At 40.4% G+C, this 25,359-nt stretch overlaps 1 protein-coding gene across 1 annotated transcript in view; it reads right to left on the bottom strand.

Annotated features, from left to right (window-relative positions):
* The window catches only part of Tmem26 (transmembrane protein 26), a 43,676-nt gene that overhangs the window by 5,621 nt on the left and 12,696 nt on the right, over positions 1-25,359 (bottom strand). Inside the window, exons 2-4 of the mRNA XM_038343294.1 lie at positions 20,380-20,458; positions 14,962-15,063; positions 11,791-12,011 (exon numbers count right to left, since the gene is read on the bottom strand). Of these exons, the coding sequence (XP_038199222.1) occupies positions 11,791-12,011; positions 14,962-15,063; positions 20,380-20,458 (402 nt within the window). The remainder of the gene's footprint in view (positions 1-11,790; positions 12,012-14,961; positions 15,064-20,379; positions 20,459-25,359) is intronic.

Raw genomic sequence — 25,359 nt, 5'->3', positions numbered from 1 at the left:
GCTGCTATTGCAGAGGACCTGGTTTGGGTTACTAGCACCCACAGGGTGGCTCACAACCATCTGTAACTACAGCCCACAGGAATCTGACAGGCTCCTTTGACCTCTAGTACCAAGCACACACATTAATACAGGGGAACCCCTATATACATAGCATTTAAAAAATAGCCTTACAAAGAGACAACTCAAAAGGGCAGAATGATGCTCATCTACCCAAAGCTTGTCATAATGAAGGAAAACATCGTTAGGTGGGGAAAATGCAGGGACGACTTCACTAAAAAGGACGTGCAGCAGAGAACAGACTACAAGTAAAGGGAAGTGTGTGTGTGTGTGTGTGTGTGTGTGTGTGCGTGCGTGCGTGTGTGTGTGTGTGTCCTTCACTATTGTATGCTCAATGCCCAGAATAGTACCTGGCACTGATAAATATTCAGAATATAATTATAAAAAATTTTGATTGGACATACGAAAGAATGGTCTATGTTTAAAGAAACAGACCTAGGAGAACAATCTGAAAAACAAGAGTCCAGAAGAATAGAAGTGGCATAAATCGAAGGTACTAAAGAAGAAACAAGCAGACAAACAAAGCTAAACAAAACAAAACCAAGACCACACATCTTGTGGTTCTAGACTGTGCTTCCAGCTTTTCCCCAGTGAGAGTTTTGACTGGAGCGGGCCAGAGAAACACTAGGCAGCATGATGCCTAAAACACGGGTGGTCTTGAGGGGTCTCAGTAAACACACTGAGTGGGGGGGGGGGGGCCTTGAGAAGTGAAACCTCAAAACTCGTAATTTCTAAAGGAAACATCTGACCTGTCCTGGCCTGCCTCAGCGGTTGCTGTGGTGAAGGGATTGATGACAGAAATTAAAAAGAAAAAAATGAAGGCTTCACTTTCAAAATGAAGCAGAGACGTGTCTCCAGGTACAGACAGCGAGTTACCATTAATACCTCTTTGGATTATATAACTGAGTCTCCAGGAGGCCTCCGAGAACCCTCAGAGAAGGCGGTAATCGCCAGTGTTATGAGAGGGCTCTCTGAGAATAACTGCTCTTCGATCAGCTTAGTTCATCCATCTTCCCAAAACTGACTTGGGATTACCAGGCGGGCAATGCCATAAATTGATAACAGACATTTGGATCTAGATGAGCCTCCCTCAGATATCTCCTACAGTGTCTTATTAACAAAATTAAGCAATATTGTGAGTGAGTATGGCTAGGTGGTTTTCTGACTGAGCCAACCGCTCCCAGAACGGAGTGCTCTAGCTGATGGCCGCAGGCTCTGAACCAGGCTCCGCTCCTCTGCGTGTTTGATCAGTGACCTTGTGAATGATGCAGAGGAAGGCTTCTTGTGTGCACATAATGCACAGAGACAGAGAGCGATTCTCCAGAAAACCTGATCACGAGTCCAAAAGATGTGACTGAATAGCCTAAATTGGGGTGGAACAGAATAGAAAAGATTCCGTTTCCCAGAAGCAGCTCGTGGGTTTTCCCTTGATATCCAATTATGCGCCCATGGCGTGACATGATTTATGGCTTTCCAGAGTCCAATGCAACCATAGGTCAATTCACAAGAAATATGAAATCGAATTTTAAGTGGAAGTCCTTTGAGAAAGTAGACTAAACCTCTTCTTTACTGTGTCAATGTCTATACACAGCAAACCTCCCATTTTTAACTAATATTATATATGGTTTCTGATTTCAGGCTTACCCAGCAGGCAATTTTCTCCGTGTCTAACTCGGTGATTACACTTAATCCTCTAGTAACTCACCAAAGAAGGCACATATGTTATTCATGTTTGATCAAGAAGGAAACGGGAACCTAGAGAGTTGGGGAAAATATGTCCAGATTGATTTTGTTGGAAAAATAAAGCTAGATAGCAGAGTTCAGCCACTATCCTCTAAAGAGAGTTGCTTTTAATTTTTAAATATTTCTGTATATATGTGTAGCTGTGTACGTGTGTGTGTGTGTGTGTGTGTGTGTGTGTATTCCCATTCTTGTGGACTGAGTCACGAGGAGGCATCAGACCCTCTGGAGCTGGAGGCACCGGCTGTTGCAAGCTGCCACACTCAGGTGCTAGGAACAGAACGCCGGTCCTGTGGAAGATCAGTTTGCACTCTTAACTGCTGAGCCGTCTCTCACACCCATATCCAGCCCTTTAGCTCTAGTTGTGATAATTCATTTTCTCCTGGTTGTGACAAAACCAGATAACCAAAGCTCGTGAAGACAAGAAGGATTTATCTTGGCTCATGGTTTGAGTGATGTCACCCATAATGGCGGGGCATGCATTCTGCAGCTAGGAAACAGACCCTGGTGAATGTTGGCGCTCTGCTCACTTTCTATTTTTTTGGTGTTATCGTTCATCTCAGTCCCCTGACACCTTGTGTAAAAACTAAACAACTCACTAGAGACTGTACTGTGCCACTTACATTCCGAGTATGTCTTCTTTCTCAGTTAATCTGTTTGGAAGAACCCTTATTGATATTCCCAGACATACGTCTCCTAGGTGGCTCTAAAACCTTTCAAGCTGACAATCCAGAACATTCCTCACACCAACCTCCTGCAACATCTCCAGCAATTAGAGGAAAAGCATTAGTCCTACTGTGTTTTAGGCTCTTCCACACACATCTGAAACAAGCTTCTTGAGGAGAGAAATGTGTGCATTAACTTGCAGAAAAGGACAGAGCCTATGATTGCCAGGAAACATAGAATGATGTTGGATATGGAACAGATCAGGGAGCTAAATGTTTATTCCCTTTCGTGCTTAATGGGATCCAGTGAGGGAAATAAAATAAACTCGGGTCTTGTGAGTTCAGAGCAAAAGCTCAGCCCCAAAGGAGTCGAGATGCATCTAGCATGTCTAATAATATCGCCTAAAGATGGAATATGTCACTTCCGGGGCAGATAGATTAATCCCACAGAGCTTCCAAGAAAATGGCTGATATTTTAGAGAGAATTTTTAAAACGGAAGGCAAAGAGAGTTTTCTTAAAGCGGTCATTTTTGAAGTTCCTTGCAATCGCAAACTTCAATAATTCGACCCAAAACATTTGTCCGTAAGACAGTAGTGTGCAGTGACAGTACACAGTCTCTGGATCCTAGGGACAGGAGTGCAAACATCAGCTCCACTACCCGTGGAGAGGCAGAATAAAGTCTCTTATGCTAGCCCGATGCTTACAGGCTTCCTCATGTCCGCATGCCACTCGACATCTGTGCGCTTTTGTGTACTCGTCTGCGTCATGAGGATGACAATTACAATCACTACTAGATTTCATGGGATTGTTTCGGTGTATTATTTTTACTGTGAAACGTATCTTGATGCAGCACCCGACTCAGGCTCTGTATGGGGGAGCATATTGGTTGCTTTTATCTTATTGCATATATTTATAAGATAATAATAGCAGTGTCTGCCTCAGTATGAATGTCAAAACTAACTAACCTATTGACCTAAAGAATTCAGAACAGTTCCAGGAACATATCATAGTAAATAAGCAATAACTGGGATTGTTATTTATTTGATGAATATTTTATTTTTATTCTACCTTCTCTCTAAAATACTTGGTGTCTCAATTTCATCTCTTTATTACAAAGAGATGAACTGTAAATTATCCCTAGGTCTAAACATACCCAACTGTAACCATATCATTTTCTAAATTAGTTACTTTTTCCATAGTTGTGAAAAAAGCAACCCAAAGAAGGAAATTAGGGTGGATTTAAACTCACAGTTTAAAGGTGTTGTTCAGCACTGCGGAGACTCTCAGAGCCGGGCACCTGAGATGACGGGCTACATTGTATCTACATTGTATCTACATTGTATCCACATTGTATCCACAGTCAGGATACAGATGAGATAAAAGCTAGTCCTAATCTCCATTTTCCAGGTTTTCTTTGTTATTCAGTCTCAGAACTCCGCCCAGGAAATGGTGCCGCTACATTCAGGAAGAGTGTTTTCTCCTCTGCTAAACCTCTCCAGAAGGCCCCTCAAAACCACACCCCAATATGTGCCTTCTAGGTGATTTCAAATTCCATCAAGTTGATAGACAAGATTTAGAATCAAAGATAGTGACTGCAAAGCTTTACCTATGTACATATAACCTGTCCACACACAAAGGATGGAAAAATGTGAGTGTGGAGAAAAAAAACTATCAAAAATAATTTTGGAAAGGCGCAGGTAAAATATTAATCTAGAGAAGAATAAAACCAGAGAGTAAACCCAAGGAGGTTAATGCTGGAATGTAAATAAGTTGCTGAGCTTAAGCAGCAATCAAGAATCTCAAGGACAGCTACCGTGAGGTGTGAGGTTACTGGTTGCCTGTGTTTCTGTGGGTGCAGCTAACTTCCTTGGGTTGGAGTTTTCTTTCTAGCACTTTCTGTAATGCTGGATTTCTGGATAGGTAATATTTAAATTTGGTTTTCTCATGGAATGTCTTGTTTTCTCTGTCTATGGTGATTGAAAGAGTTGGTGGGTGTAGTAGTCTGGGCTTGCATCCGTGATCTCTTGGTGTCTGCAGCATATCTATGACCAGGACCTTCTGGGTTTCAGAGTTTCCATTGAGAAGTAGGGTGCAATTTTGATGCCTTTATATGTTCCTTGGTCTTTTTCCTTTGTGGCTCTTAATATTCTTTCTTTTTTTTTCCTGTTTAGTGTTTTGATTTTTATATGGCGAGGTGAAGTGTCAGACTTTGTAGACCCCCCATGGGAAGCCTTACCCTTTCTGAGGAGTGGATGAGGGAGGCGGTAGAGAGAAGGGTGGAGTGGGAGGAAGGAAGGGAGTAGGGATAGCTATGTTAAATGAGAAAAGATTATATTTAAGAAAACTTAATTTTTTAAAAAAAGGAACCAAAATACACGTTTAAAAGAAAAAAATCTCAAAGGACTATGGAGCAGATTTATCTACTACTGTTGTAATACCAATTGACCTTTAGAAATATTATTCAAGAAACACGACTTACAATGGCCTTCACAATGTATCCATAGTCAGGAAACAGACACAGACAAATACGAATGTTCAGCTTGTTACCTTGGTTTTTTTGTTTGTTTGTTTTTTGTTTTTTTATTTTCTTTTTCTGTTCAGCCTCAGATCTCAGACTATAAAATTGTACGATCTATATTCAGGACGGTACCTGAATTTCATGTCATCATGAAATAAAAGATCTTCAGAAGTAACATTACTGGGGCAAGTATATACTTTTTCTTTTTGGTAACCAGGGAAATAAGTTACTAGCTTTTGCTGGATCAACAAAAGCACCGTAGTAGGTGAACATTAAAAAATATGAAGCCCCAAGGACTTGGGTGATGGCTCAGTGAGGAAGAGCACTGGCCACTCTTCCAGAGGACCCAGGTTTGACTCTCAACATCCGCATGGAGAGTCATAACCAGCTCTAGTCCCAGGGTATAGGACACTGTATTCTGATCAACTAAATATCAGGCACACACATGGTGCACAGGTATGCATGCAAGCAAAACACACCCCCCCCCACAAAAAGTAAATGTAATTTTAAAAAACATGAATAAAAGAAGTAGCAGTTTGATTACTTTATTAAATAATTCTCTTTGGAATACAAAGTGTTTTTATATGAAAGAGATAATCAGTGAATGAGATTCACATATGTTAAAAACGTGATAAACATGTTAAGATAATGAAGGAGAGAGAGGGAAGAAGAGGATGGGTACAAAGCACAAAGCTTTCAGAAGGAATATTGCACTGAGAAAACTGCAAAATCGAGAGACTGAGCATGGGAAAACTCGGGGAGGCCTCCTCTGCATTGTCCAATCTTCTGAGATATAGTAATGGTGGGGGAACAGACTTTTTCTTTTTAATAAACGGTCTGTGTTCAGAAACCATACAGAGTGTTTCCCAGAGGTGATGAACTATTTCTCCCGAAGATGGATTTAGACTCATGAGCATTTTGGAAGGGAAGCTACAGCAAATGAAAAGGTCAACAGATGCCTCTCCCCCTTAACAAATATGGCTTATATTAGACACGCTGTCAAAGATCACCATCCATGCTGTGCAAATGAACCAGAGACAAGCAACAAATTCGGTAACATTGGCTCTCCTTAGTATGGCAGAATCTCAGGTAACAGCAGTGAGAATCTGCAGCATCCACTCTCGTGGTTCAGTTCCGTGAAAGAAGAATTGTATAAGATGGTGTTAAAGCGACAGAAAAAAATTTATTCCAGATGATTGGAACTGGTGGGAAGACTGAGTCTAATATGCTGCCACAAAAGGTGGGAGAGATTTTAAACCTAAGAAAGGAAGCCCTGGAGGACCCTTGGGTGGCAGCTGATTGATGTGTGTGGAGGACTTGCGTTTGCTAATTGGATTTAAAGTGTTCCCACAAATACTGCAAGATGGAACCCCATTTTTAAAAAATATTTATTTATTTATTTATTATTTACTTATTTATTATACAATATTTTGTCTGTGTGTATGTCTGCAGGTCAGAAGAGGGCACCATACCTCTTTACAGATGGTTGTGAGCCACCATGTGGTTGCTGGGATTGAACTCAGGACCTTTGGAAGAGCAGGCAATGCTCTTAACCACTGAGCCATCTCTCCAGCCCTGGAACCCCATTTTTATTGATGACATTGCTCCTTATTAGAATTTTTAATCCATTTGGAAGACATGGATCCTACATCCTACGTCCTTGAGAAAGACAAGAACTAGGAGGAGACTACATTCAACAGCACAGAGAAGTACCGTGCCATTTCCCAAAAAGAAAGGCTCCAAGGAAGAGGAAACCAAAGCTAATTGCGATTTGAATATGAAATGTCACCCCCCCATACTCCATAGGCTCCCGTTTTTGAGCACTTGGTCCCCAGCTGATGGCATTGTTTGGGAGGGTGTGGAAACTTTAGGAGGTGAAGCCTAGCTAGAGGAAGTATGTCACTGGAGATGAGGTTTGAGGTTTTTACAGCTTCTCTTCTCTCTCTGTTTCTTGTTTTCCAGGCCAGCTTCCTGTTTTGCAGCCATGTCTTCCCCAGTATGATGGATGGTATCCTGTCAGGAACTGTAAGCTTAATAAACACCTCTTGCCCCTAGGTTGCTTTCTGTTGTTGGGGTATTGTCCTATGCCAACAGGAAACTAACCCTAACTATTTAGGAAGGGAGGAAGAAAGGAAGGGATGTAGAAAGGAAGGGATGTAGAAAGGGAAGAAGGGAGGAAGGGAGGAAGGAGGGGAGGAAGGCAGGAATGGAAGAAGGAAGGAAGAAAGGAAGAAGGGGAGGGAGGGAGGGAGAGCCACATCTCTAAAGTTTATGCAAATGTTAAATATATTAAGGCCAACTTGGTCAATCAGAGTAGAATGTTACAGGAGAAGAATTAGTCTTAAAAGAACAGAACTAACTTAGAATGCCGCATGATGCTTGACACTCAGGCTATGCATGTTGGTATGTTAACCCCAGCATTGAGGAAGCAGAGGCAGAGGTAGATGGATCTCTGTGAGTTCAATGCTAGCCCAGTCTGTATAGTGAGTTACAGGATAGCCAAAGTTACACAGAGACCCTGTCTCAAAGAAAGAAAAAGGAAAAGAGAAAGTAGGAAAGAAAGGAGGGAGGGAGAGAGGGGGAGGAAGGGAGGAAAGAAGAAAGGAAGGAAGGAAGGAAGGAAGGAAGGAAGGAAGGAAGGAAGGAAGAAAAAGAGAAAGAAAGTTAGTTTATACTCAGAAATGTGGTCTTCCACAGATGATGGGCTTCATTAGAAATAAAAGGAGAAATGCACACCTTCTGCTTCAAGGCTGTAAGTCCACTCATATGAGTGATGGATAGAATTCAACTTTAGCAGAGAATTTCTAAAAACAAGGAAGTTATGGAGGAATGTGATAAATTCTGTGCACTCGGCTGATTAAGAAATTATAGGCATGTTCAATGAATACCCAGCAGTGCCCTGTTTAAATGAAAAGATGAAGGTCACACAAACATTTCCTGATCCTAAATGCATGTCTTCAGTGGGTACAGCTCTAAGAGTTTAAAGGTTTCATCACCATTTCTGCTCAGATTACATACTGACTACAAACTGCATTGTTTTACTGGAACTGTGTAGGACTCAAGCTAAAAGTAACTCTGGTGTTAGATAGATAGATAGATAGATAGATAGATAGATAGATAGATAGATAGATAGATAGATAGAATATATATATGATATATATATCATATATATGATAGATAATAGGTAGATATATAGATAATAGATAGATAGATGATAGCTAGATGATAGATAGATAGATAGATAGATAGATAGATAGATAGATAGATAGATATCAACCAGTGTCACCCAAAGATTGGTAGATTCTTCAATTAAGAAAACAAAGGCAGAATGCTGGAGAAATGTCAAGATTCTGAACCTTCCCAATAGGCCCTTAAGATCACTTCACTTCCTGCCAAGACCACAAGGATTTCCCTGTGTGTGTGTGTGTGTGTGTGTGTGTGTGTGTGTGTGTGTGTGTGTTTATAAAACTTTGAAAGGTAATCATAGCCATGTGACTAATCAAAGTCCCTGGGTTACCAGAATCAATATTTTTAGGAAGCTGTGCTACAGTGTCTAGAGTATTCTACCTCAAAAGTCACCATGAGCCACAGTGACAATAGTGCGCTGTTGATAAAATGATGAACACATGCATCCTTGGTGCTCTTACACTTGGAGCCAATTGATTTTGAGTAGATAAGGCAGATGAACTCAGAAAGAGCATTTTCAACAAATATTTTTGAGTCAGTTATTCCAAGCTGGTATAACAAACAATTCTGTGTCAGTGCCAAATAAATTGAAATTGAAAGTTTAGTTCAGGGGCTGGAGAGATGGCTCAGTGGTTAAGATCACTGGCTGCTCTTCCAGAGGTCATGAGTTCAATTCCCAGCAACCACATAGTGGCTCACAACCATCTGTAATGAGATCTGGTGCCCTCCTCTGGCATGTGGGCATACATGGAGGCAGAATGTTGTATACATAATAAATAAATAAAAATCTTTTAAAAAAGGAAGTTTAGTTCACAGTGTACACAAAATTAAATCAAATGGAAACACACACACACACACACACACACACACACCAGCTAAAAGTTTCCATAGGAAGAAAATGAAACACTCTTCTGATTTTGGATTTGTTATTATTTCTTGTATATGCTACCAAGAAACATGACCCAAAAGAGAAAAGGTAGTACAATGTATTACATAAAACTATGCTGTTCATAATACATAATTGTGGGACTAGAAAATGGTTCAGCAGTGACAGACTTGGGTTGAATTCACAGCACTACATAGGGACTAACAACCATCTATAACTATTGTTCCATGTGATTCAGCCCCTTGTTCTGGGGACACACCACACACACACAAAATTGGCATTTTTCATATCATTTCTTATATTATAGGTAAGATCCTAGATAAGAACTTAGAAGCAAGCTATTAGAAGCGAGGAATAATCTCGAGATACATTCTGGGACTTGACCATAGAATGAGGGACATTGGCATCACGGAGGTGGTAGGGTATGGACGGAAGATTGCAAAAGTCCACTGGTGCAGTCCGGGGGTCATTTAAACAAAATGACTTCAATTTGAGAAAATACAATTGAAAATGATATTTAAAAATAAAATCTGTAACAGAATCCTATACTCTCCATGGGAGGGTGTTTGTAGGACTCAAGTTCTTATAAAACATTGTATAATATTAACAAATGATCCACACACATTCTACAATAAACTTGGAATCATGTCTAGATTTCTTTCTGTCCACGAATGAAAAGCCTGCAGATACGAGGGCCAACTATAATTTATTCAGCTCCATTAAGCATCAACTTGCATAAGATGAAAGTTCAATTTTTCCAAAATATATGCTCAGAAAGTATTCAGATTGAATTGTAAGTGACAGAAAAAACTGGGGGATTGATGATGTTTTGAAATATCAAGTGCTCTTCAAATTCTTGCTGAAACAAAACAATCCTGTTCTGGCTGAACTGAGTGCTCTTTCGTTCATAACTTGCTTATGGTTTTACTACCCAAGCTCTGCCCAACACACTACCTGGCACATGTTACATAAAACACCAGTTCTAAGTCAATTAAACAATGCCTAGTGACTTCCAAGGGTCCCTTTTATGGGTCAACCAATTAAATAAACTTATTTAATAATCAACATTTATTGGTAAACACGGGATTCATTACTCTTTGATGATGCTTCTGGATGGGGCTCATAGAGCCCATTAAGATAACTGGGTTTGGCATTTCTCTCATTTTACGATGAGCACCATAAAACATAGCCCTCCCCAAGTCCTGTGTTGCCTCTGTTCTCTATAGATACTTAGCATGTATGCATTCATTTTCAGACAGGGGTAATTTATCATTATGGTGTCATGTCTCTGTAACTCTCCACATTCATTACTGCATGTGCTCCATCACAATCCATTCCTGTTTCTCTAGTAATGACATTGTATTGTAATTATCTTAAGCATATTTGAAAGCATTATGCAATGCAAAGTGCTGATCAACCATAAGGCATTGAAACCACCAGACTAAAATAAACACTATGACTACAGGGATCCAATTCATATTGAATTCCTCAAAAAAGAATGCCAACTTAATAAACTAAAAGAAAAATTAGTATGCACAAAACAATGAGTGCTCTTGTAAAAAAAATCCCTCGTTTATAAATAATGATTCACACTATAATTGAGAAATTAAGTTTATTTAATAAGTTGGTGTATTTTTCTCAGTCTTTATGCTATGTTGTTTGAGGAGTGTGGGATAAAGTAAACTGTAGCATTAAAAGCCAGCCTCATTCCAATTTATTTTTATAGCATCATACAAAACAACCCAAGCTTAAAGTACATTCAGGCGCGGGGACTCAAATCCCTAATGGGAAGAAAGCGGCTCCATAAACAGATGTGATCATGGATTCTGAGTTTATTTGCTTGTGGCAAAAATAAAAGTACCAACTCAATAAGTTTTAATTTATAGGCATCTCCATCAGAAAGCCTTTGGGCGCTTTGAACCAAACGGACTAAATATAAAATTTCATACAATAAAACTTCATCTGCTCCATTCTGCCTTCTTGCTGGGAAATGTAAATTCTTCAGCTGCAGAAAGGGACAATTTCTCTATGTCTCTTGTAACTCTGCTGTGATCTAAGAGAAAATGCCATTGACTATACTCCTGACACCTGACTGAAGATGGAAGAGACACCCAGAGGGCCTCCAGATACATATAGTCACTGTGGTTCTGCCCTGGCCCTCTGGACTGATGGGGCAAATATATGGTAGTCTGGTCTAAGCCAGGCTACATATATCCTGTCCCTTTCTTAGGCAAAGTCTCCATCCTGCATTTTTTTTCCACTATAATGATTGGTTCCTAGTATGTATCTAAATATATATGTGTACATATACTACATGTGCTGTGTATGTGAATACATGTTCATGGGTGTGCATGTTGCTTGAAGTGCCTGCACATGTGTGTATAAGTGCATATGAAGCCCAGAGGTTTTATATTGGGTATGTCCATCTATCAGCATTCTTTTCTGAGTCTCCTGCTGAACCCGGAGTTTACTGACTTGGCTTGAATGGGTAGACAGCAAGCCATTGGGCTTCTCCTGTCTCCACATCTCCGGTGCGGGGATCATAGACACACACCACCATGCCTAGTATTTACATGGGAACTGTGGATCCAAAGTCAGGTCTTGATGCTTGCACAGCAGAGAGTTTACTAAATAATTCACCCCTCGAGCCCTGACATAAAGATATCTTTAAATACATTTTTCACGGAAAGTACAAATTCGAGATGATGAGACAGAAGTGTGGTGCTTCTGACCTTACCTAACGTTATCTTCCTTCAGAGTCTCAGTGGTGAATTCCAGTATGTCCGCTGCTGTCCCCACAAACATCAGAAGAAGTTCTGAGAGTTGGTCTCTAGTAATAGTGCCTCCAATGGGCAGAAGCCACCGTCCAAGGATCAATATTAACAGCAGCGTTTGATGGAGTCCTAGGGTCCAGACTGGATCACATACCCTGGATAAAGTATCTAGGAGCCCCGAGGTCTGTTGAACAGAGACAACCCACAGACATCAGGATTAGAGACCATCAGTATGTAGAAGATTGTCTACTTCAACATGGATTTCAGTCAACAGTGTGTTTCTGTCAACGTTTTCCAAGAGCCATTATTAATTTAATAAGGAAAATGCCACCCCTTTTGGATGAACACCCTAAAAAGGAAATATAATGGAGTCCTTAAGGTCAGACTTACCCTGTGGCTAATTTAAATCTTACATTTAGTAAGATGATATCTTGTTATAGTTAAAGGACCAATGTAATGTTTTAAAGATCATTGTGGATTTTATTATACTCTACAATAAAGTATAACACATAGCACAGTTTGATAAGTTCCATATTAAAATTATAAAAAATCTAGTATTTACTTTAATTGACTTTAAATCTGAATTTACTAACAGGGTTTCTCTGTGGCTTTGGGGCTTGTCCTGGAACTAGCTGGCCTCAAACCCACGGGATCCACCTGTCTCTGCCTCCCAAGTGCTGGGATTAAAGGTGTGTACCACCACCGCCCAGTAACATGGGGAGTTTTAACATACTACAATCTTCTTTTTGTTTTACACTGCCTTAAAATTCTAACCAGAAAAAAAATTAGTGTTTGTCCATTTGCTTAATGGAAGAGAATAATTGTAATATTTCCTTTCTTTGCTCTGAATACATAGAATATTATTCAATAATCCATAATTCAGCAAGAAAAATTCACTGTGCCTTTATTTTTAGGTTTTGAGAGAAACTTAGATACCCTACTAGATCTTGGAGGATATATCCTTCTCATTAAAATTTTAAGTAAATTTCAAAGCATGTTATTACTGGTTTAGGCTAAAATATCTCAAGACTACAAAAGCTGTGTCACAAAAAGACAGGATAACAATGCCAGGTGACCTCTGCCAAGGGCATAGCTACCTTTATGCAAAATCAAAACACACCTCTTGATCCGTTGTTCATACCAAATCCACAGTACAAAGGGACAGAAGTGACCAAGGAAGACAGGGACCTTGATGGAGTCCATACAGGAAGATCAAATATTTTTATTCCTTGCTTCTTGATGTCTCTCCCGTGTGGCTTCACATACAACTCACTTAACTTACAGGGTAACACATTATCAGGATAAATACTACTATTTTAGCTAAGATGAAAAGCAAGTGTCTTGTCCACGGTGGCACAGGGAAGTTCTACTAGAACTTGAATGAGAATGCATGCCTTGCTCTATTCTCCTCTGGGACTCAACAGTGTGTCTTATTTTAGAAAACATTTTTTCAGTGGTAGTGACCTTGTTTGTCTTGAGTCCCCTCTGTAAACTCTTTGCAAAGAGGTCATTATCAACTTGCCAAATAGAAGATGTGTGAAGAACAAGAGTCACTCTATCATTGAATTTTAGCAAACATCTTTTTCTATTATATGGATGCTATATATAAACATAATGAATATATAATAACAAATATGTATTTATATATCCCCAACTACTTCAATAAAATAAGAAAAGAAAATAAGAGTTATGTCCATTGGAAAGGAGGAAATAAAACTGTCTTTGCTGACATCATATACTTTTATATGTAGAAAATCTTAAAGATTTGGTGGGGAAAATAAAAAAAAAACTTGCCGGGCGGTGGTGGCGCACGCCTTTAATCCCAGCACTCGGGAGGCAGAAGCAGGTAGATCTCTGTGAGTTCGAGGCCAGCCTGGTCTACAAGAGCTAGTTCCAGGACAGGCTCTAAAAAAGCTGCAGAGAAACCCTGTCTCGAAAAACCAAAAAAAAAAAAAAAAACTTTACTGGAACTAATGAAGAAATTGTAGAGTAAAGGTCGATATTCAAGAGTCAATCTTCTTTTTCTATACTAGTAAAAAAAATAGATGTTGAAACTAAAATTCATAATCACATTCTCACTGTCAAAAATAAAACACTTGGTTATGAATCTAATAAAATGTTCAAGTACATGTGTGTTATATGTGCATCTATATTAAAATACATGTTATTTTAATACATATATGTCAGATATATAGAGACATAGATATAGATAACAAAGCTACTAATACTGAGGAGTTAAACCTTCTTTCTGCTTTCTGGACAGTACTGAGAGTCAAACACTGGACTTTGTATCTGCGAGACATAAGTCCTAGCTCTAAGCTATGTCCACAGTCCTTGCAGGCTGAAAGCAAAGATGGACTAACTGGAGAGATGCTCTTGTTCATTGCTGAGCAGACTCACCTTTGTCCACATGTCAAGTGATCCATGACTTGTCGTGTATTTGATGCTAGCTCAACCATAGCATCATCAAACTGTTTTGTGAGTGGTGAGGAACTGAGTCTAAAGATGCTATGGAGAACTAAAATATCCAAAATAGCTCACAAAACTGTGTTCAACCGCCAGCACCACATATACCTGATGTGGTGGTACACGCCTATAATAGCATTGTGGAAGGTGGAGACAGGAAGATTAGAAGTTCAAACTCATTCTCAGCTACATAGTGAGTTTTTAGCCAACCTGCACTGTGTGATACCCTGCCCCAAATCTATACAGATGTTGGACTAACATATCATCAAGACGCAAGATATATTAAGAAGGGAGATTACGTGTGTATGCGTGGAAGAGGTTTATGGGTAATTCAGATACCTTCCTCTCATTTATGCTGCAGATTTGAATTTGCTCTGATTAAAGAAAGATGTTATTAGGCACAACTGTATATTAAATATAGACATATTAGAGTACCTAAATTTGTGACAATATAATTAATATGCTGTAATATGATACGCTTTAGTTATGTTTCTATATACTTGTTGTAAGAGTTGTGCTTCTAATGCATGCGATTATTAATGTTAAGTACACCAGCATGTAGGTGATGCAGGTTTAACGAAGGAAAACACGTTTTCTTTTACAATTCTTGTGCCCAAAACTTTTGCAACTTTATGAAACTTATCATAAATTATGGGGAAAGCTCTCACCAAATCTATGATCTTTCCCACTCCGTTGATAGGTCTCTGGGATGTCGAGGTTTGATTGATGTTTCCTCCGCTGCTGACGTTCTGTGCCTGGATGCTGCAATTCTAAGAATTGAGGGCAGGTGTGGGAAACCTGTCACAGTGAAGTAACAGCAAAGCAGCTTCACTCCATGCAAGAGAGGATGGAGATGTGCAACATTTCCAGGGACCCCGTAAACATTACCTGAGACCAGAGTATGAAGTGGAAGGTACCGAGGAGAGCGTTCACTGCCTGACCCTCTTTCCCAATGCATGGAGGATACAGATCTTAGAGAGCTATAAAATCTATGGGTTAGTTATAAGTGGGGGTCCTTTTCTTGAAACTTTTTGGGAGCAATTGTGATACCAACTCTAAGAATACATTTATTTTATTTTATAAGTTTGTTTTCTTACCAAGAAAGCTCTCTATCTAAAAATATCATTCCAGTTAAATAAACAATCCAATTACTTTTCACCCTTCAGGCCAGGCTTCAGCACAAACAAGTCAGCACGTCCAGCATCCCAGATGCCAGTGCTGCTAGTAAACCAACTTAGGGTTGTGGGAAATTTGATAATTGACCTAAAGGATGATTTCCTTCTTTCCTTTCTTCATTATGCAAACAAACTATCTGTAATCTTATCTAGCCAGATATTGGGAAACTGAGGTAGAATAGAGGTGGGAAAATTTATAAGACAACACTTGGCAAAGTAGCCACCGCAGCAGTAGACTTTACAAACTGGCTTTAGAGAGTGGTCGACTCTAAGTATCTGCAGTGCTGGCATGTTTTATAAACACACACACACACACACACACACACACACACACACACACCACACATGAGAGAGAGAGAGAAAGAGAGAGAGACCGAGAAACAGAGACAGAGAGACTACCACCAATCATCACCACCATCACTACCATATTCCATATTCCATGATTACACATTTCTTTAGAGAAAAGTTATGGTGGGGGGAGAAGAGCTAAAGCTGTAAGAAGTATTTTTTCTTAATTATTCTCAATACGGTACCATTTATACCATAAGCCATTTGACAAGGAGACAATAAAGTCTACCAAGGAGCCATTATTTTCTGCTCTCAACTTAAGTGACGAGTGTTCTAAGTGAAATAACGTGATTAGGAGTATGCACCTTATGCGCATATGTGCCTGTATGTGTGTGTGCATGCATGTATGTGTGTACATGCAAGTGAATGTGCAAGTAAGCATATGTGTGTGAATGTGAATGTACACACGTGTGCATGTGTTACATGTGTGTGCACGACTGTGTGTGCATGCTCATGTTAGTGAATGCACATGTGTGTATGTTATGTGTGCATGCATATATGTGTATACACGAATGTAACCCACGTTTAAAGAAGAGATAGTGTAGCCAAAACACTGGATCTTTGATGCAAACCACCAATCATCATCTGTCATGTAACTTGGTAATTGTTAGTATGTAAACTATGTAAATGTTGGTAGAGACAAAATTTTAACCACCTGTTTTGTATAGGTATAAAAATATACTGTGTATTAAAAGTGCTGAGGTGCTAGGTTCTAATACCTTTACTTTGTAAAACTGTAAACATTTTGCTATTAGGGGAAATGACACTCTTGAAGGCAGTGCCTTCTAATGTGGAAGCCAACAGTTTTGCATGTGCATCACGGTGCTAAATGAGCTCCTTGCCTCTCCTTGGTATTCAGTTTTAGATTGATGGACCTTTTCTTCGCAAGATATCAAGGCTTCCAAAAAACAGGGGGCTGACCCATTCACCCTTATTTGACATGCTCTTTTTTGTGTCTGGTGTTTTAGTGGGCATCATCATCCAGAGGATTTTAGGAAGGTAATTTTGGTACCAGCATGGCTATGTCATTGATTTATGGCTATGTCATTAAACCCTAAAATATCCCTTTGACTCAAAGATAACGAGGACATCATGAAGAACTGGGCATTTCCATCACTTTCAGTGAGCTCTCTCCCGAGCAGAGCTCATGTGTGGTTAGAACTGAAATTCTTAGGATATTGTGGTTTGCATGTGTGTAGCATACATTACTTCAGGAATGACGGGATGAAACTGGTCATCTAGAACAACTGGGATGCAAGAATATGGAGAATATGAATGGAAACTAAGATTTATCTTTTAGTTTTAATTCTGTGTATGTGTATGTCTCTTTGTATTTTTATGCCACATGCCTGCAGGTGACTGAAGAGTCCAGAAAAGGGTGTCAGATGTCCCAGAGCTGGAGTTCCAGGATGTGGTGGGCCCGGTGGGTGTTAAGACCTGAACTCGGGTTCTCTGCAAAAGCAGCAAGTGTTCTTAACCACCGATCCATTTCTCTAGTTTCATAAATGACTAGTAAATTATTCTTTTCCATCATGGAAAAACTCAGATGATTCTTATGTGAGCTCTCCTGAAATATTGGAATGTATTCTTCTGGGCTGCATCTTGGTTCTGAACTTAAGTCTTTTAAGCCCCACGGCTGTCTTCTATAAAACAAAAATATCTGCACCATGCCTAATGTTTGAGGTCCTTAAATCTCTGCGTGAGAAAATCTATCTGAAAACTCTGTGAAATTTCAGGTTCTATGTAACAAAATTGATTGTGGCAACTAGAGGACAAAGGGGATTTCTATATCTCCCTCGATTCTGAAATGCCACTTATTTCTTTAAACATAACCCCAATATTTTTCTCTCTCTTTTTTTCAACTTGCATCTCTGCTTGCCCTGCCTGCTTCAATCTCTTGGTATTCATTTTAATTTCCAGTGTCAAATAACAACAATGAAGGTTCAATTTCTTTTGTAGTATAGGAATCACAGAAGTTCTGCCCAAGGCTCAAGGCGCTCTCTCGCTCTCTCTCTCTCTCTCTCTCTCTCTCTCTCTCTCTCTCTCTCATTAAAAAGAGTTTTTGGTTGCATGCTATTGATTGTAATGGGATTTGACCTGTATATCAATTAGCTGTGTAATACATTTATGTTATGAAAGCATTTGGGAGAAATGAATTCTTATTGTGGATGTTAGCCATGTCATAGAATTGATGTGTAGAGGATAAATTGATTCAAATCACCACAGCTTATTTTCATAGTCCTGACAGGAGAGTCAAGTGGTCCTCTGGTTCTTTGTGGTCTTTTTTATCAAAGCCATGGTGACTTGAATTAGCCAATCTACAGTTACCAAAATACTTTAATGCAGACATTGAGGTTGCCTTGAACTTTAATGAATTTCACCAAGAGGTCTGAGGAGGAGAAATGCTTTATGGTGGCTACATGATTGATATTTGCTTGGGAGTTTCTTAAAAAGCTATCCGCAAAGGTAAATTACTCTCCTTGTACCTCAAGTTTGCAGGAAGCATTTTCAGATAAAGTTACATATAAATTGGGAGACTCAACCTTGATATAAAATAACAGCCACAGTAAAGAAAATCTATACAGGGTCAATTTTGAGCAAATCTTGCCTAAAGCATTTTATCATTGAAGCTTCCAAGGCTGGTACAGGAGAGTTAACAAAACAAATGACAGGCTCGGTCTTGAGTCTGCCAGCCAGACAAGTTCACGGAGGAAGTAGGTCGATATTTAAAACATTATATAAACCAGGTATGCTGGGAAATGTCTGAACTCAGGAAGGTGAGGCAGGAGAGTTACCTCAAGTTCAGGGCCAGACTGGGCTACATAGCAAATACCAGGTTAGACTGTGGCTCAAGAAAACAAACACGGGTGATGGGAAGTGTTTTATAAATGGGGATTGGATTAGGAGCCATGGTCATCTTCTGTGTGGTTGGATATGTATGGTACCTTTTCCTGTGATGGGCTCCATGATATTACTCCCTTATGTTTAATATCAAGGTCCTAGAAGTGCATTTTATTCTGCTTTCATTTTTAATTGTGTGTGTGTGTGTGTGTGTGTGTGTGTGTGTGTGTGCATGCTGGTGCCTGTCAAGGCCAGAAGAGGGCATTAGAGATCCTGGAAATATTACAGGCAGTTGTGAGCAGCTGGATGTGGGTGCTGGAATCTGAACTGCAGTCGTCCGCAAGAGCAGCAAGTGCTCCTAACTGCCGAGCTTTCTCTTCAACCCAAAGATTTCTGTTTTACTATGATGTCCCACCAAGCTCCAAAAGCCTGTCTCTCGCAATCTGCTTCCCTTGTGTTTTCAATGGTCCCTAGAAGTTTGAATGTATTCATGTGGACACAGATAAAGGCTTATTTTTTTTTTTTAAAAAAAAAGTAGTTTCATTTTTAACTTTGGTATTTCTTAAGAACATCTTCCTAATAATGCCAGATCAAGGCCTTAGCATAATGAAACTCTTAGCATGTCTTCGATCATACTCACAGAGCTAGGGAGATGGCGTAGCGCTTAATGACAGGCTGTGTAAGAATGAAGACCTTAGCGCAAATTCCCAGCATCCATGTGAAAGCTGGGCTTCCCTGCATGATCCTATGACCCCAGAGCTGGCAGGGACAGACAGGAGGATTCCTGGGCTTGCTGACAGAGTTCAGTGACAGATCTTGCCATGAGGAAATTTGGCAGAGAGGGATGGAGGAGAACACCCTGTATCTTCTGTTGGCTTCTTCAGGAAGAACCCAGTTTCAGAAATGTACATGTACACACCCACACATGGACATACAAACATAAGCAGATAAATAGATCATTTTCTCAGCCCCCTGTGAACTCAAGCTAGCATGTCTTGGTGAAAGGAGGGTAGATCATAGAAGATCACTGTGCTGGCTGGTTCTTCTTTTTCTTTTTCTTTTTCTTTTCTTTTCTTTTCTTTTTCTTTTTTTTGTCAACTTAATACAAGCTAGGACCATCTTGGAAGAGAAAAACTCAATTGAAAAATGGCCCCATCAGACTGACCTGTAGGCAAGCTCGTGAGGCATTTTCTTGATTGGTAATTAATATAGAAGAGCCCAGTTCACTAAGGACAGTGCCCCTCTCAGGCTGGTGGTCCTGCGTCTATAAGAAAGCAGGCTGAGCAAGCCTTGATGAGCAAGCCAGTAAGCAGCACTCCTCCATGGCCTCTGCTTCAGTTCCTGCCTTTAGGTTCCCGCCTTGCTTGAGTTCTGGTCTTGGCTTCCCTCAGTGGACTGTGATCAGGCTTATAAAGCCAAATAAACCCTTTCCTTCCCAAGTTGCTTTGGGTCATGGTTTTAACTACAGCAATAGAAAGCTAATTAAGACAATCACCCACAGCAAGTGCTAGTTAAATAGTTGTAACTCAGAAGTCATTGTGATTATTTAATTTATTTTTGATAAGTTAGGATGTCACTTTCCTTTGCCCCTGGCCTCTTATTTCTTCAATTCTAGATAATTCCAAACCCTTGGGAAGGCATAGTAATGACACAAATCTCGTCCTGTTCTGAAAGTGGACTGCTGCTGAGCATCACCATCTTCTGCTTTTTAGGAATGCATACCTGGTTTCCATGGTGCAATTCAAGGAGCCACAAGGACGGCATGATGTTGATCAGGTATAAAAAGATGGCCGGAGAAAGCCTGAAAGGAGAGAAAGTGAGTTTAGCTTTTTTTTTTTTTAATTTCAAGAAAAAACATAAGGAAGGGGCCAAGGAGAGGGCTCAGCAGATACAGTGCTTGCTGCAACCCAAGGACCTAAGGTGGGTCCATGAGCCTACTATGTAAATGCCAGGTGACCTTGAGTGATCCCCAAATGCAGGAAGTGAGGACAGAGGACCCTCTGAGCAAGATGACTGGCTAAGCTAGCTGAATGGACAAATTCTAGGTTCAAATATGACACCCTGCCTCGTTATAGAAGGTGAAGAGGGACTGAGGAAGGCATCCAATATCAACCCTCTGCCTTCCGTGTGCACACACACTCCTAAACACATAAGTCCCACAATGTGAACACACATGTACCCCCCCCCCCCACACACACACACCTTCCCAAAAGAAGAAAAACAGACGCCCAAGCGCAATCACTAACCGTGGTTACTCTCTGTGGTTGGTACATGATTTCTGCTGCAGGGATTACAGGGAAGAGCTGCAGTAACTGCAAAGCCTCTACCAGCTGCCATTCGCACCGAATCCCTAATCCAATTAATAGGAGCTGACTGTAAGATGGCACTGGGGACACCGCCAATTAGTTTCAGGCACAACACTGCTTATTTTGTGTTTAAGATGTTTTACAGAACGCAAATGCAGCCAGAACAAATCCTGGATTTATTTCGACACTGCAGTTTCAGGGAGTGTTGTAGGAATTTTCTTTCTTTCTATTCTCGATGTAGAATTCTGAGATCTTAGATGACGACTTCTTGCTAGAACACAAAATCCCAATGACAAGGACAAGAACAGAGAATGGCTCATTGGTTTCCCGTGAATTTGCCAAACCTGGAAAATTAAAAGAAAAGCCATAGCCAGAGGTTTGGGAATTTTCGAGAGGTTGGTTCAACATTTGCTAATTCCTGATTCAGAGGGAAGGCTGAAGAATGGGCTGATAGAGACGCCCTTAGGTTCAAATGACCTGTGCTGTTAATGTACCCATTTGTTTCCCAGTTCACACGATGGCTTCAAGTTTGGTAACCAATTCTTAATGTCAGGGGTCAATTCCCAAGGCTTTGTCAGTGGAATTGACTCTCTTGAAGCTCTGAAGGTTGCGGCTCGCCATAGTAGGTCAGCATAGTAAAGTTTGGGTGCTGCTCCCATTCTGGCTCCTACAGGAGAACTTTGGGCTGTCTCAGCACGCATGCTGGAAGAGTCCTTCCAGGTCCCTCCTCTTTTTAAAGCAGTTTCATTGCACTAGGGTTCACTTGTATGATATAATCCAATCTCCAAATCCTGTCCCATTTATGACTACGAAATTCGGAGGGGAACTGTGGTAGCACACAGTAGCCGCATTAACCTGACAGGGATCATTACGCCCCAGTGTCCGGTGGTCGAAAGTGCTAAAAAGAAAGTGGATTATACTCCTGTTTTCATGGAATCGTGCCTGCGTTCCTGAGTTTCACAGTCTAGAACCACCAGGGAAAATGAGTCTTAGTGGGCGATTTCCTGGATTAGGTTGCATGTGGGGAGAGAGAGAGAGAGCGAGAGAGAGAGAGAGAGAGAGAGAGAGAGAGAGAGAGAGAGAGAGGAGAGGAGGGAGTGGAGGAAGAGGATAGAGGAGAAGAGAGAGCGTTTTAGATGCTTTTTTGTTTTCCTCTTTTTTTTTTGTTTCTCGTCTCTCTCTCTCTCTCTCTCTTTCTTTCTTTCTTCTTTCTTTCTTTTTTTCTTTCTTCTCTCTGCTCTTTTCGTTCTCTCTTCTTCTAGATCTCTCTCTCGCTCTCTCTCTAGAGAGAAGGGAGAGAGTTTCTTAGTGAGGGTAATTGACTTTGGGAAAGATCCACTCTGAAGGTGGCAGGCAGCACCATCTAGGCTGGTCTCAGAACCAAGTCAGCATGGAGACAGCTAGCAATAAAGCATGCAGAGATCCAAGCATTTATTCTCTCTGTTCTGACCGTGGATATGATGGATTCAGCTCTTGCCTTGACTTCCCCACAATAATGGGTTGTAACTTGGAACCATAGATGAAATAAATCCTTTCTTCTCTAAGTTGATTTCGGGGCAGTGTTTTTTTTTTTGTTTTGTTTTGTTTTTTTTTTTTTAATCACAACAGCAGACATGAAACTAGTACAATGTGCATTGAACACGCGCCCTTAAAATTTTGACATAATAAATTGGACACAGTGATGCACACTTGTAATCTCAGTACCCTGGAGGTTTATGCAGGAGGATTGCAAACTCGAGGCCAATTTGGATGGACAGCAAGATTCCTTTTAAAACCAAATAGTAGTAGTAGTAACAATAACAACAATAGTGATAATAAAGTGAAATAAGAGAAATATCCTTTCCAAATTTATTTTTTCACATTGTGTTTTGCTTTGGTTTTGTTTTTTCAAAACTACACAGTTTCTCTCTGTAACCCTGGCTGTCCTTGAACTCACTGTAGACCAGGCTGGCCTCAAACTCACAGAGCTCCACCTGCCTCTTTCTCCTGGGATTAAAGGTGTGCAACACCACTGTGTGGCATGTTTTGCTTTGGATTAAATTCTTCCTTGACAGAGTATCTCAAAATCAAATTTGTAATTTGATTCATTTTATTAAAAATGTTTTTAGTACACATTTGTATTTATGAGATTAAATATTACCCAAATTGCACTATTATAAATCAGAGAATAAAGATAATGGGAAAAAATAGCTGCAGTTTTAAAAGGCTATTAACCCTTTTGTTATCTTCTTTTACCTTCTGTAAAGAAAGGGCAAGAAAAAAAAGAGGTCTTTTAAAAAAATCAATATTTAATATAGACACTCTCCTACTTTTGATTTCTTGCCAAAACCAATTTTGAAGCAAAAGGTTATGGGTCCAGATATTATTAAAATCTGATATGGAAGATGTCTGAGCTGCAGGAAAATGTCAAAAACCCATGTTGAGCATGCTCTTAAGCGAAAGAAACCATCAACTGTTTGACCATCTATACCACAGAAAGCAGGAGGAGGCGCTACCGTGTGACATGGGGAAGGAAGTGAATTCTGGTCAGAGGGCAAGCTGCACGCTGGCAGTTGTTTTTGTTTGGATGCAATGAATGTTGGCTGAAGCAAAAGATTGCTAATCTCAAATTAATGCCTAGTAATACTGTTACAATAGTAAGATGGGGAAGTATTAGGCTGAGCACACACTAGCTCTCAGTGGAAGCTGAGAATAAAACAATGACCTTAATGTCTTCGATACACTAGATTCATTTCTTTTTTTTTTTTTTTTTTTGGTTTTTCGAGACAGGGTTTCTCTGTAGCTTTGGAGCCTGTCCTGGAACTAGCTCTTGTAGACCAGGCTGGCCTCGAACTCACAGAGATCCACCTGCCTCTGCCTCCCGAGTGCTGGGATTAAAGGCATGCGCCACCACCGCCCGGCCACTCATTTCTTTAATTAGAAAAAATATCATCCATTTCAGTGTATGTTCCCTAATTAGAAGATTGGCTCTTCAAACATACACACACACACACACACTCACACACACGCACGCGCACACACACACTCCTCAAGATTCAGGATTTTCTCTCTTCTGTAATATAGAAAGTCTAACCACTCTCATTCAACAGTCAAGGACTCCATGATCTGTTTTAGTTTTACCTTTCTTTACCCTAACCACATCCCGTCAAGACTAGCGACTCAGTAGCCCAACTTGCTGTGTTTTTAAGACAAAGCAAAACAAAATAAACAGGAACGAGGATTAGGTCAGTGATGTCGTACTTTGCTGGTATCTTGGGTTTCCAACCCCAGTGCTGTTAAAGCAAATCAATTTGGAAGAGGTTCCCTTTCTTCAACCCTTCTTTAGTAGAGTTATCTGACATAGAGAAGGAGGTGAAAAGAAAGAATCAATAGAGGAATTAATTTACTCAAGTCTGTCCATAGCCTCCTCTAACGAACAATGGGTCTGGGTTTAGAACAGCATCCTTTCCAGCTGAGCTATAAAGAAAAGATGTGAAATGCCTTTAAATGTGCACATCTCCCTCAGACAGTGAAAACTTTTTTGGAATGATCTTCTGTACCTATCTTCCCATTTATATCAGACTTGCTCTGGCAGGGCATGGCGGTCATTATTCAGAATCTGCCTTGCTGAGATACTGAGCTATTTTGCCACCATGTGGATGTTAGACCAGCTTTCTGAATTGAAGCTTTCCTAAGGCAGACCCTGCATCTCCTGACCTTTCCCTCTCCCTGATTGTTTATTTTCCTGTCTCATAGATACCTCACTATCTTGTGTTCAGCTCGTGTTTGCTCGGCAAACTTTAGCTGTTTAAATGCTTGCATTTATGAACCAAGAATAAATGAATGGGCAAAATGGATGAGTGTACTGACATGCACCTAGACCAGCAAGTCCAGCACCAGAGATGTTCTTCGAGCCATGGCCTTTGAGGAATTATTACTCGCCATTTATTTTTTTAAAGATTAATATACATTTTTATGTATGTGTGTATCCACATTTGTGCAGGTGTCCACAGAGGCCAGCAGGCAGCATCGGATCCCCTGGTCCTGGAGGAGTTACATGTGGTTGTGAGTTGCCTGAAATGGGGGCTAGGGAGTAAAGTTGCATCCTCTGGAAGAGCAGCAAGTGCTCTTGACTGCTGAGCTATCTCTCCAGTCCAGTGCCTGAGACTGAATGGCCAGTAGAAGTGGTCACACTTGGAAGACCTGAATCGGAATACCGCCTCTTCCTTTCCTTCATGTTGGGAAACTTTTTTACCTTTTGAGACATAGGCTGGTTAGAGTGTGAGGAGAAGCAACGTGAGCCATGTGACCAACATTTCAGATGCTCGATTACATAGCTTCTGCCTTCTCTGGGCTCAGCTCTGAAATTTTGCCCATGGCTACACATGGGTGACGATGCATAACAATTACTTAGTCA

This window comes from Arvicola amphibius, chromosome 9 (genome assembly GCF_903992535.2).
Source record: "Arvicola amphibius chromosome 9, mArvAmp1.2, whole genome shotgun sequence".
Lineage (NCBI taxonomy): Eukaryota > Metazoa > Chordata > Mammalia > Rodentia > Cricetidae > Arvicola > Arvicola amphibius.
This window is presented reverse-complemented; position numbering and strand designations above follow the sequence as displayed.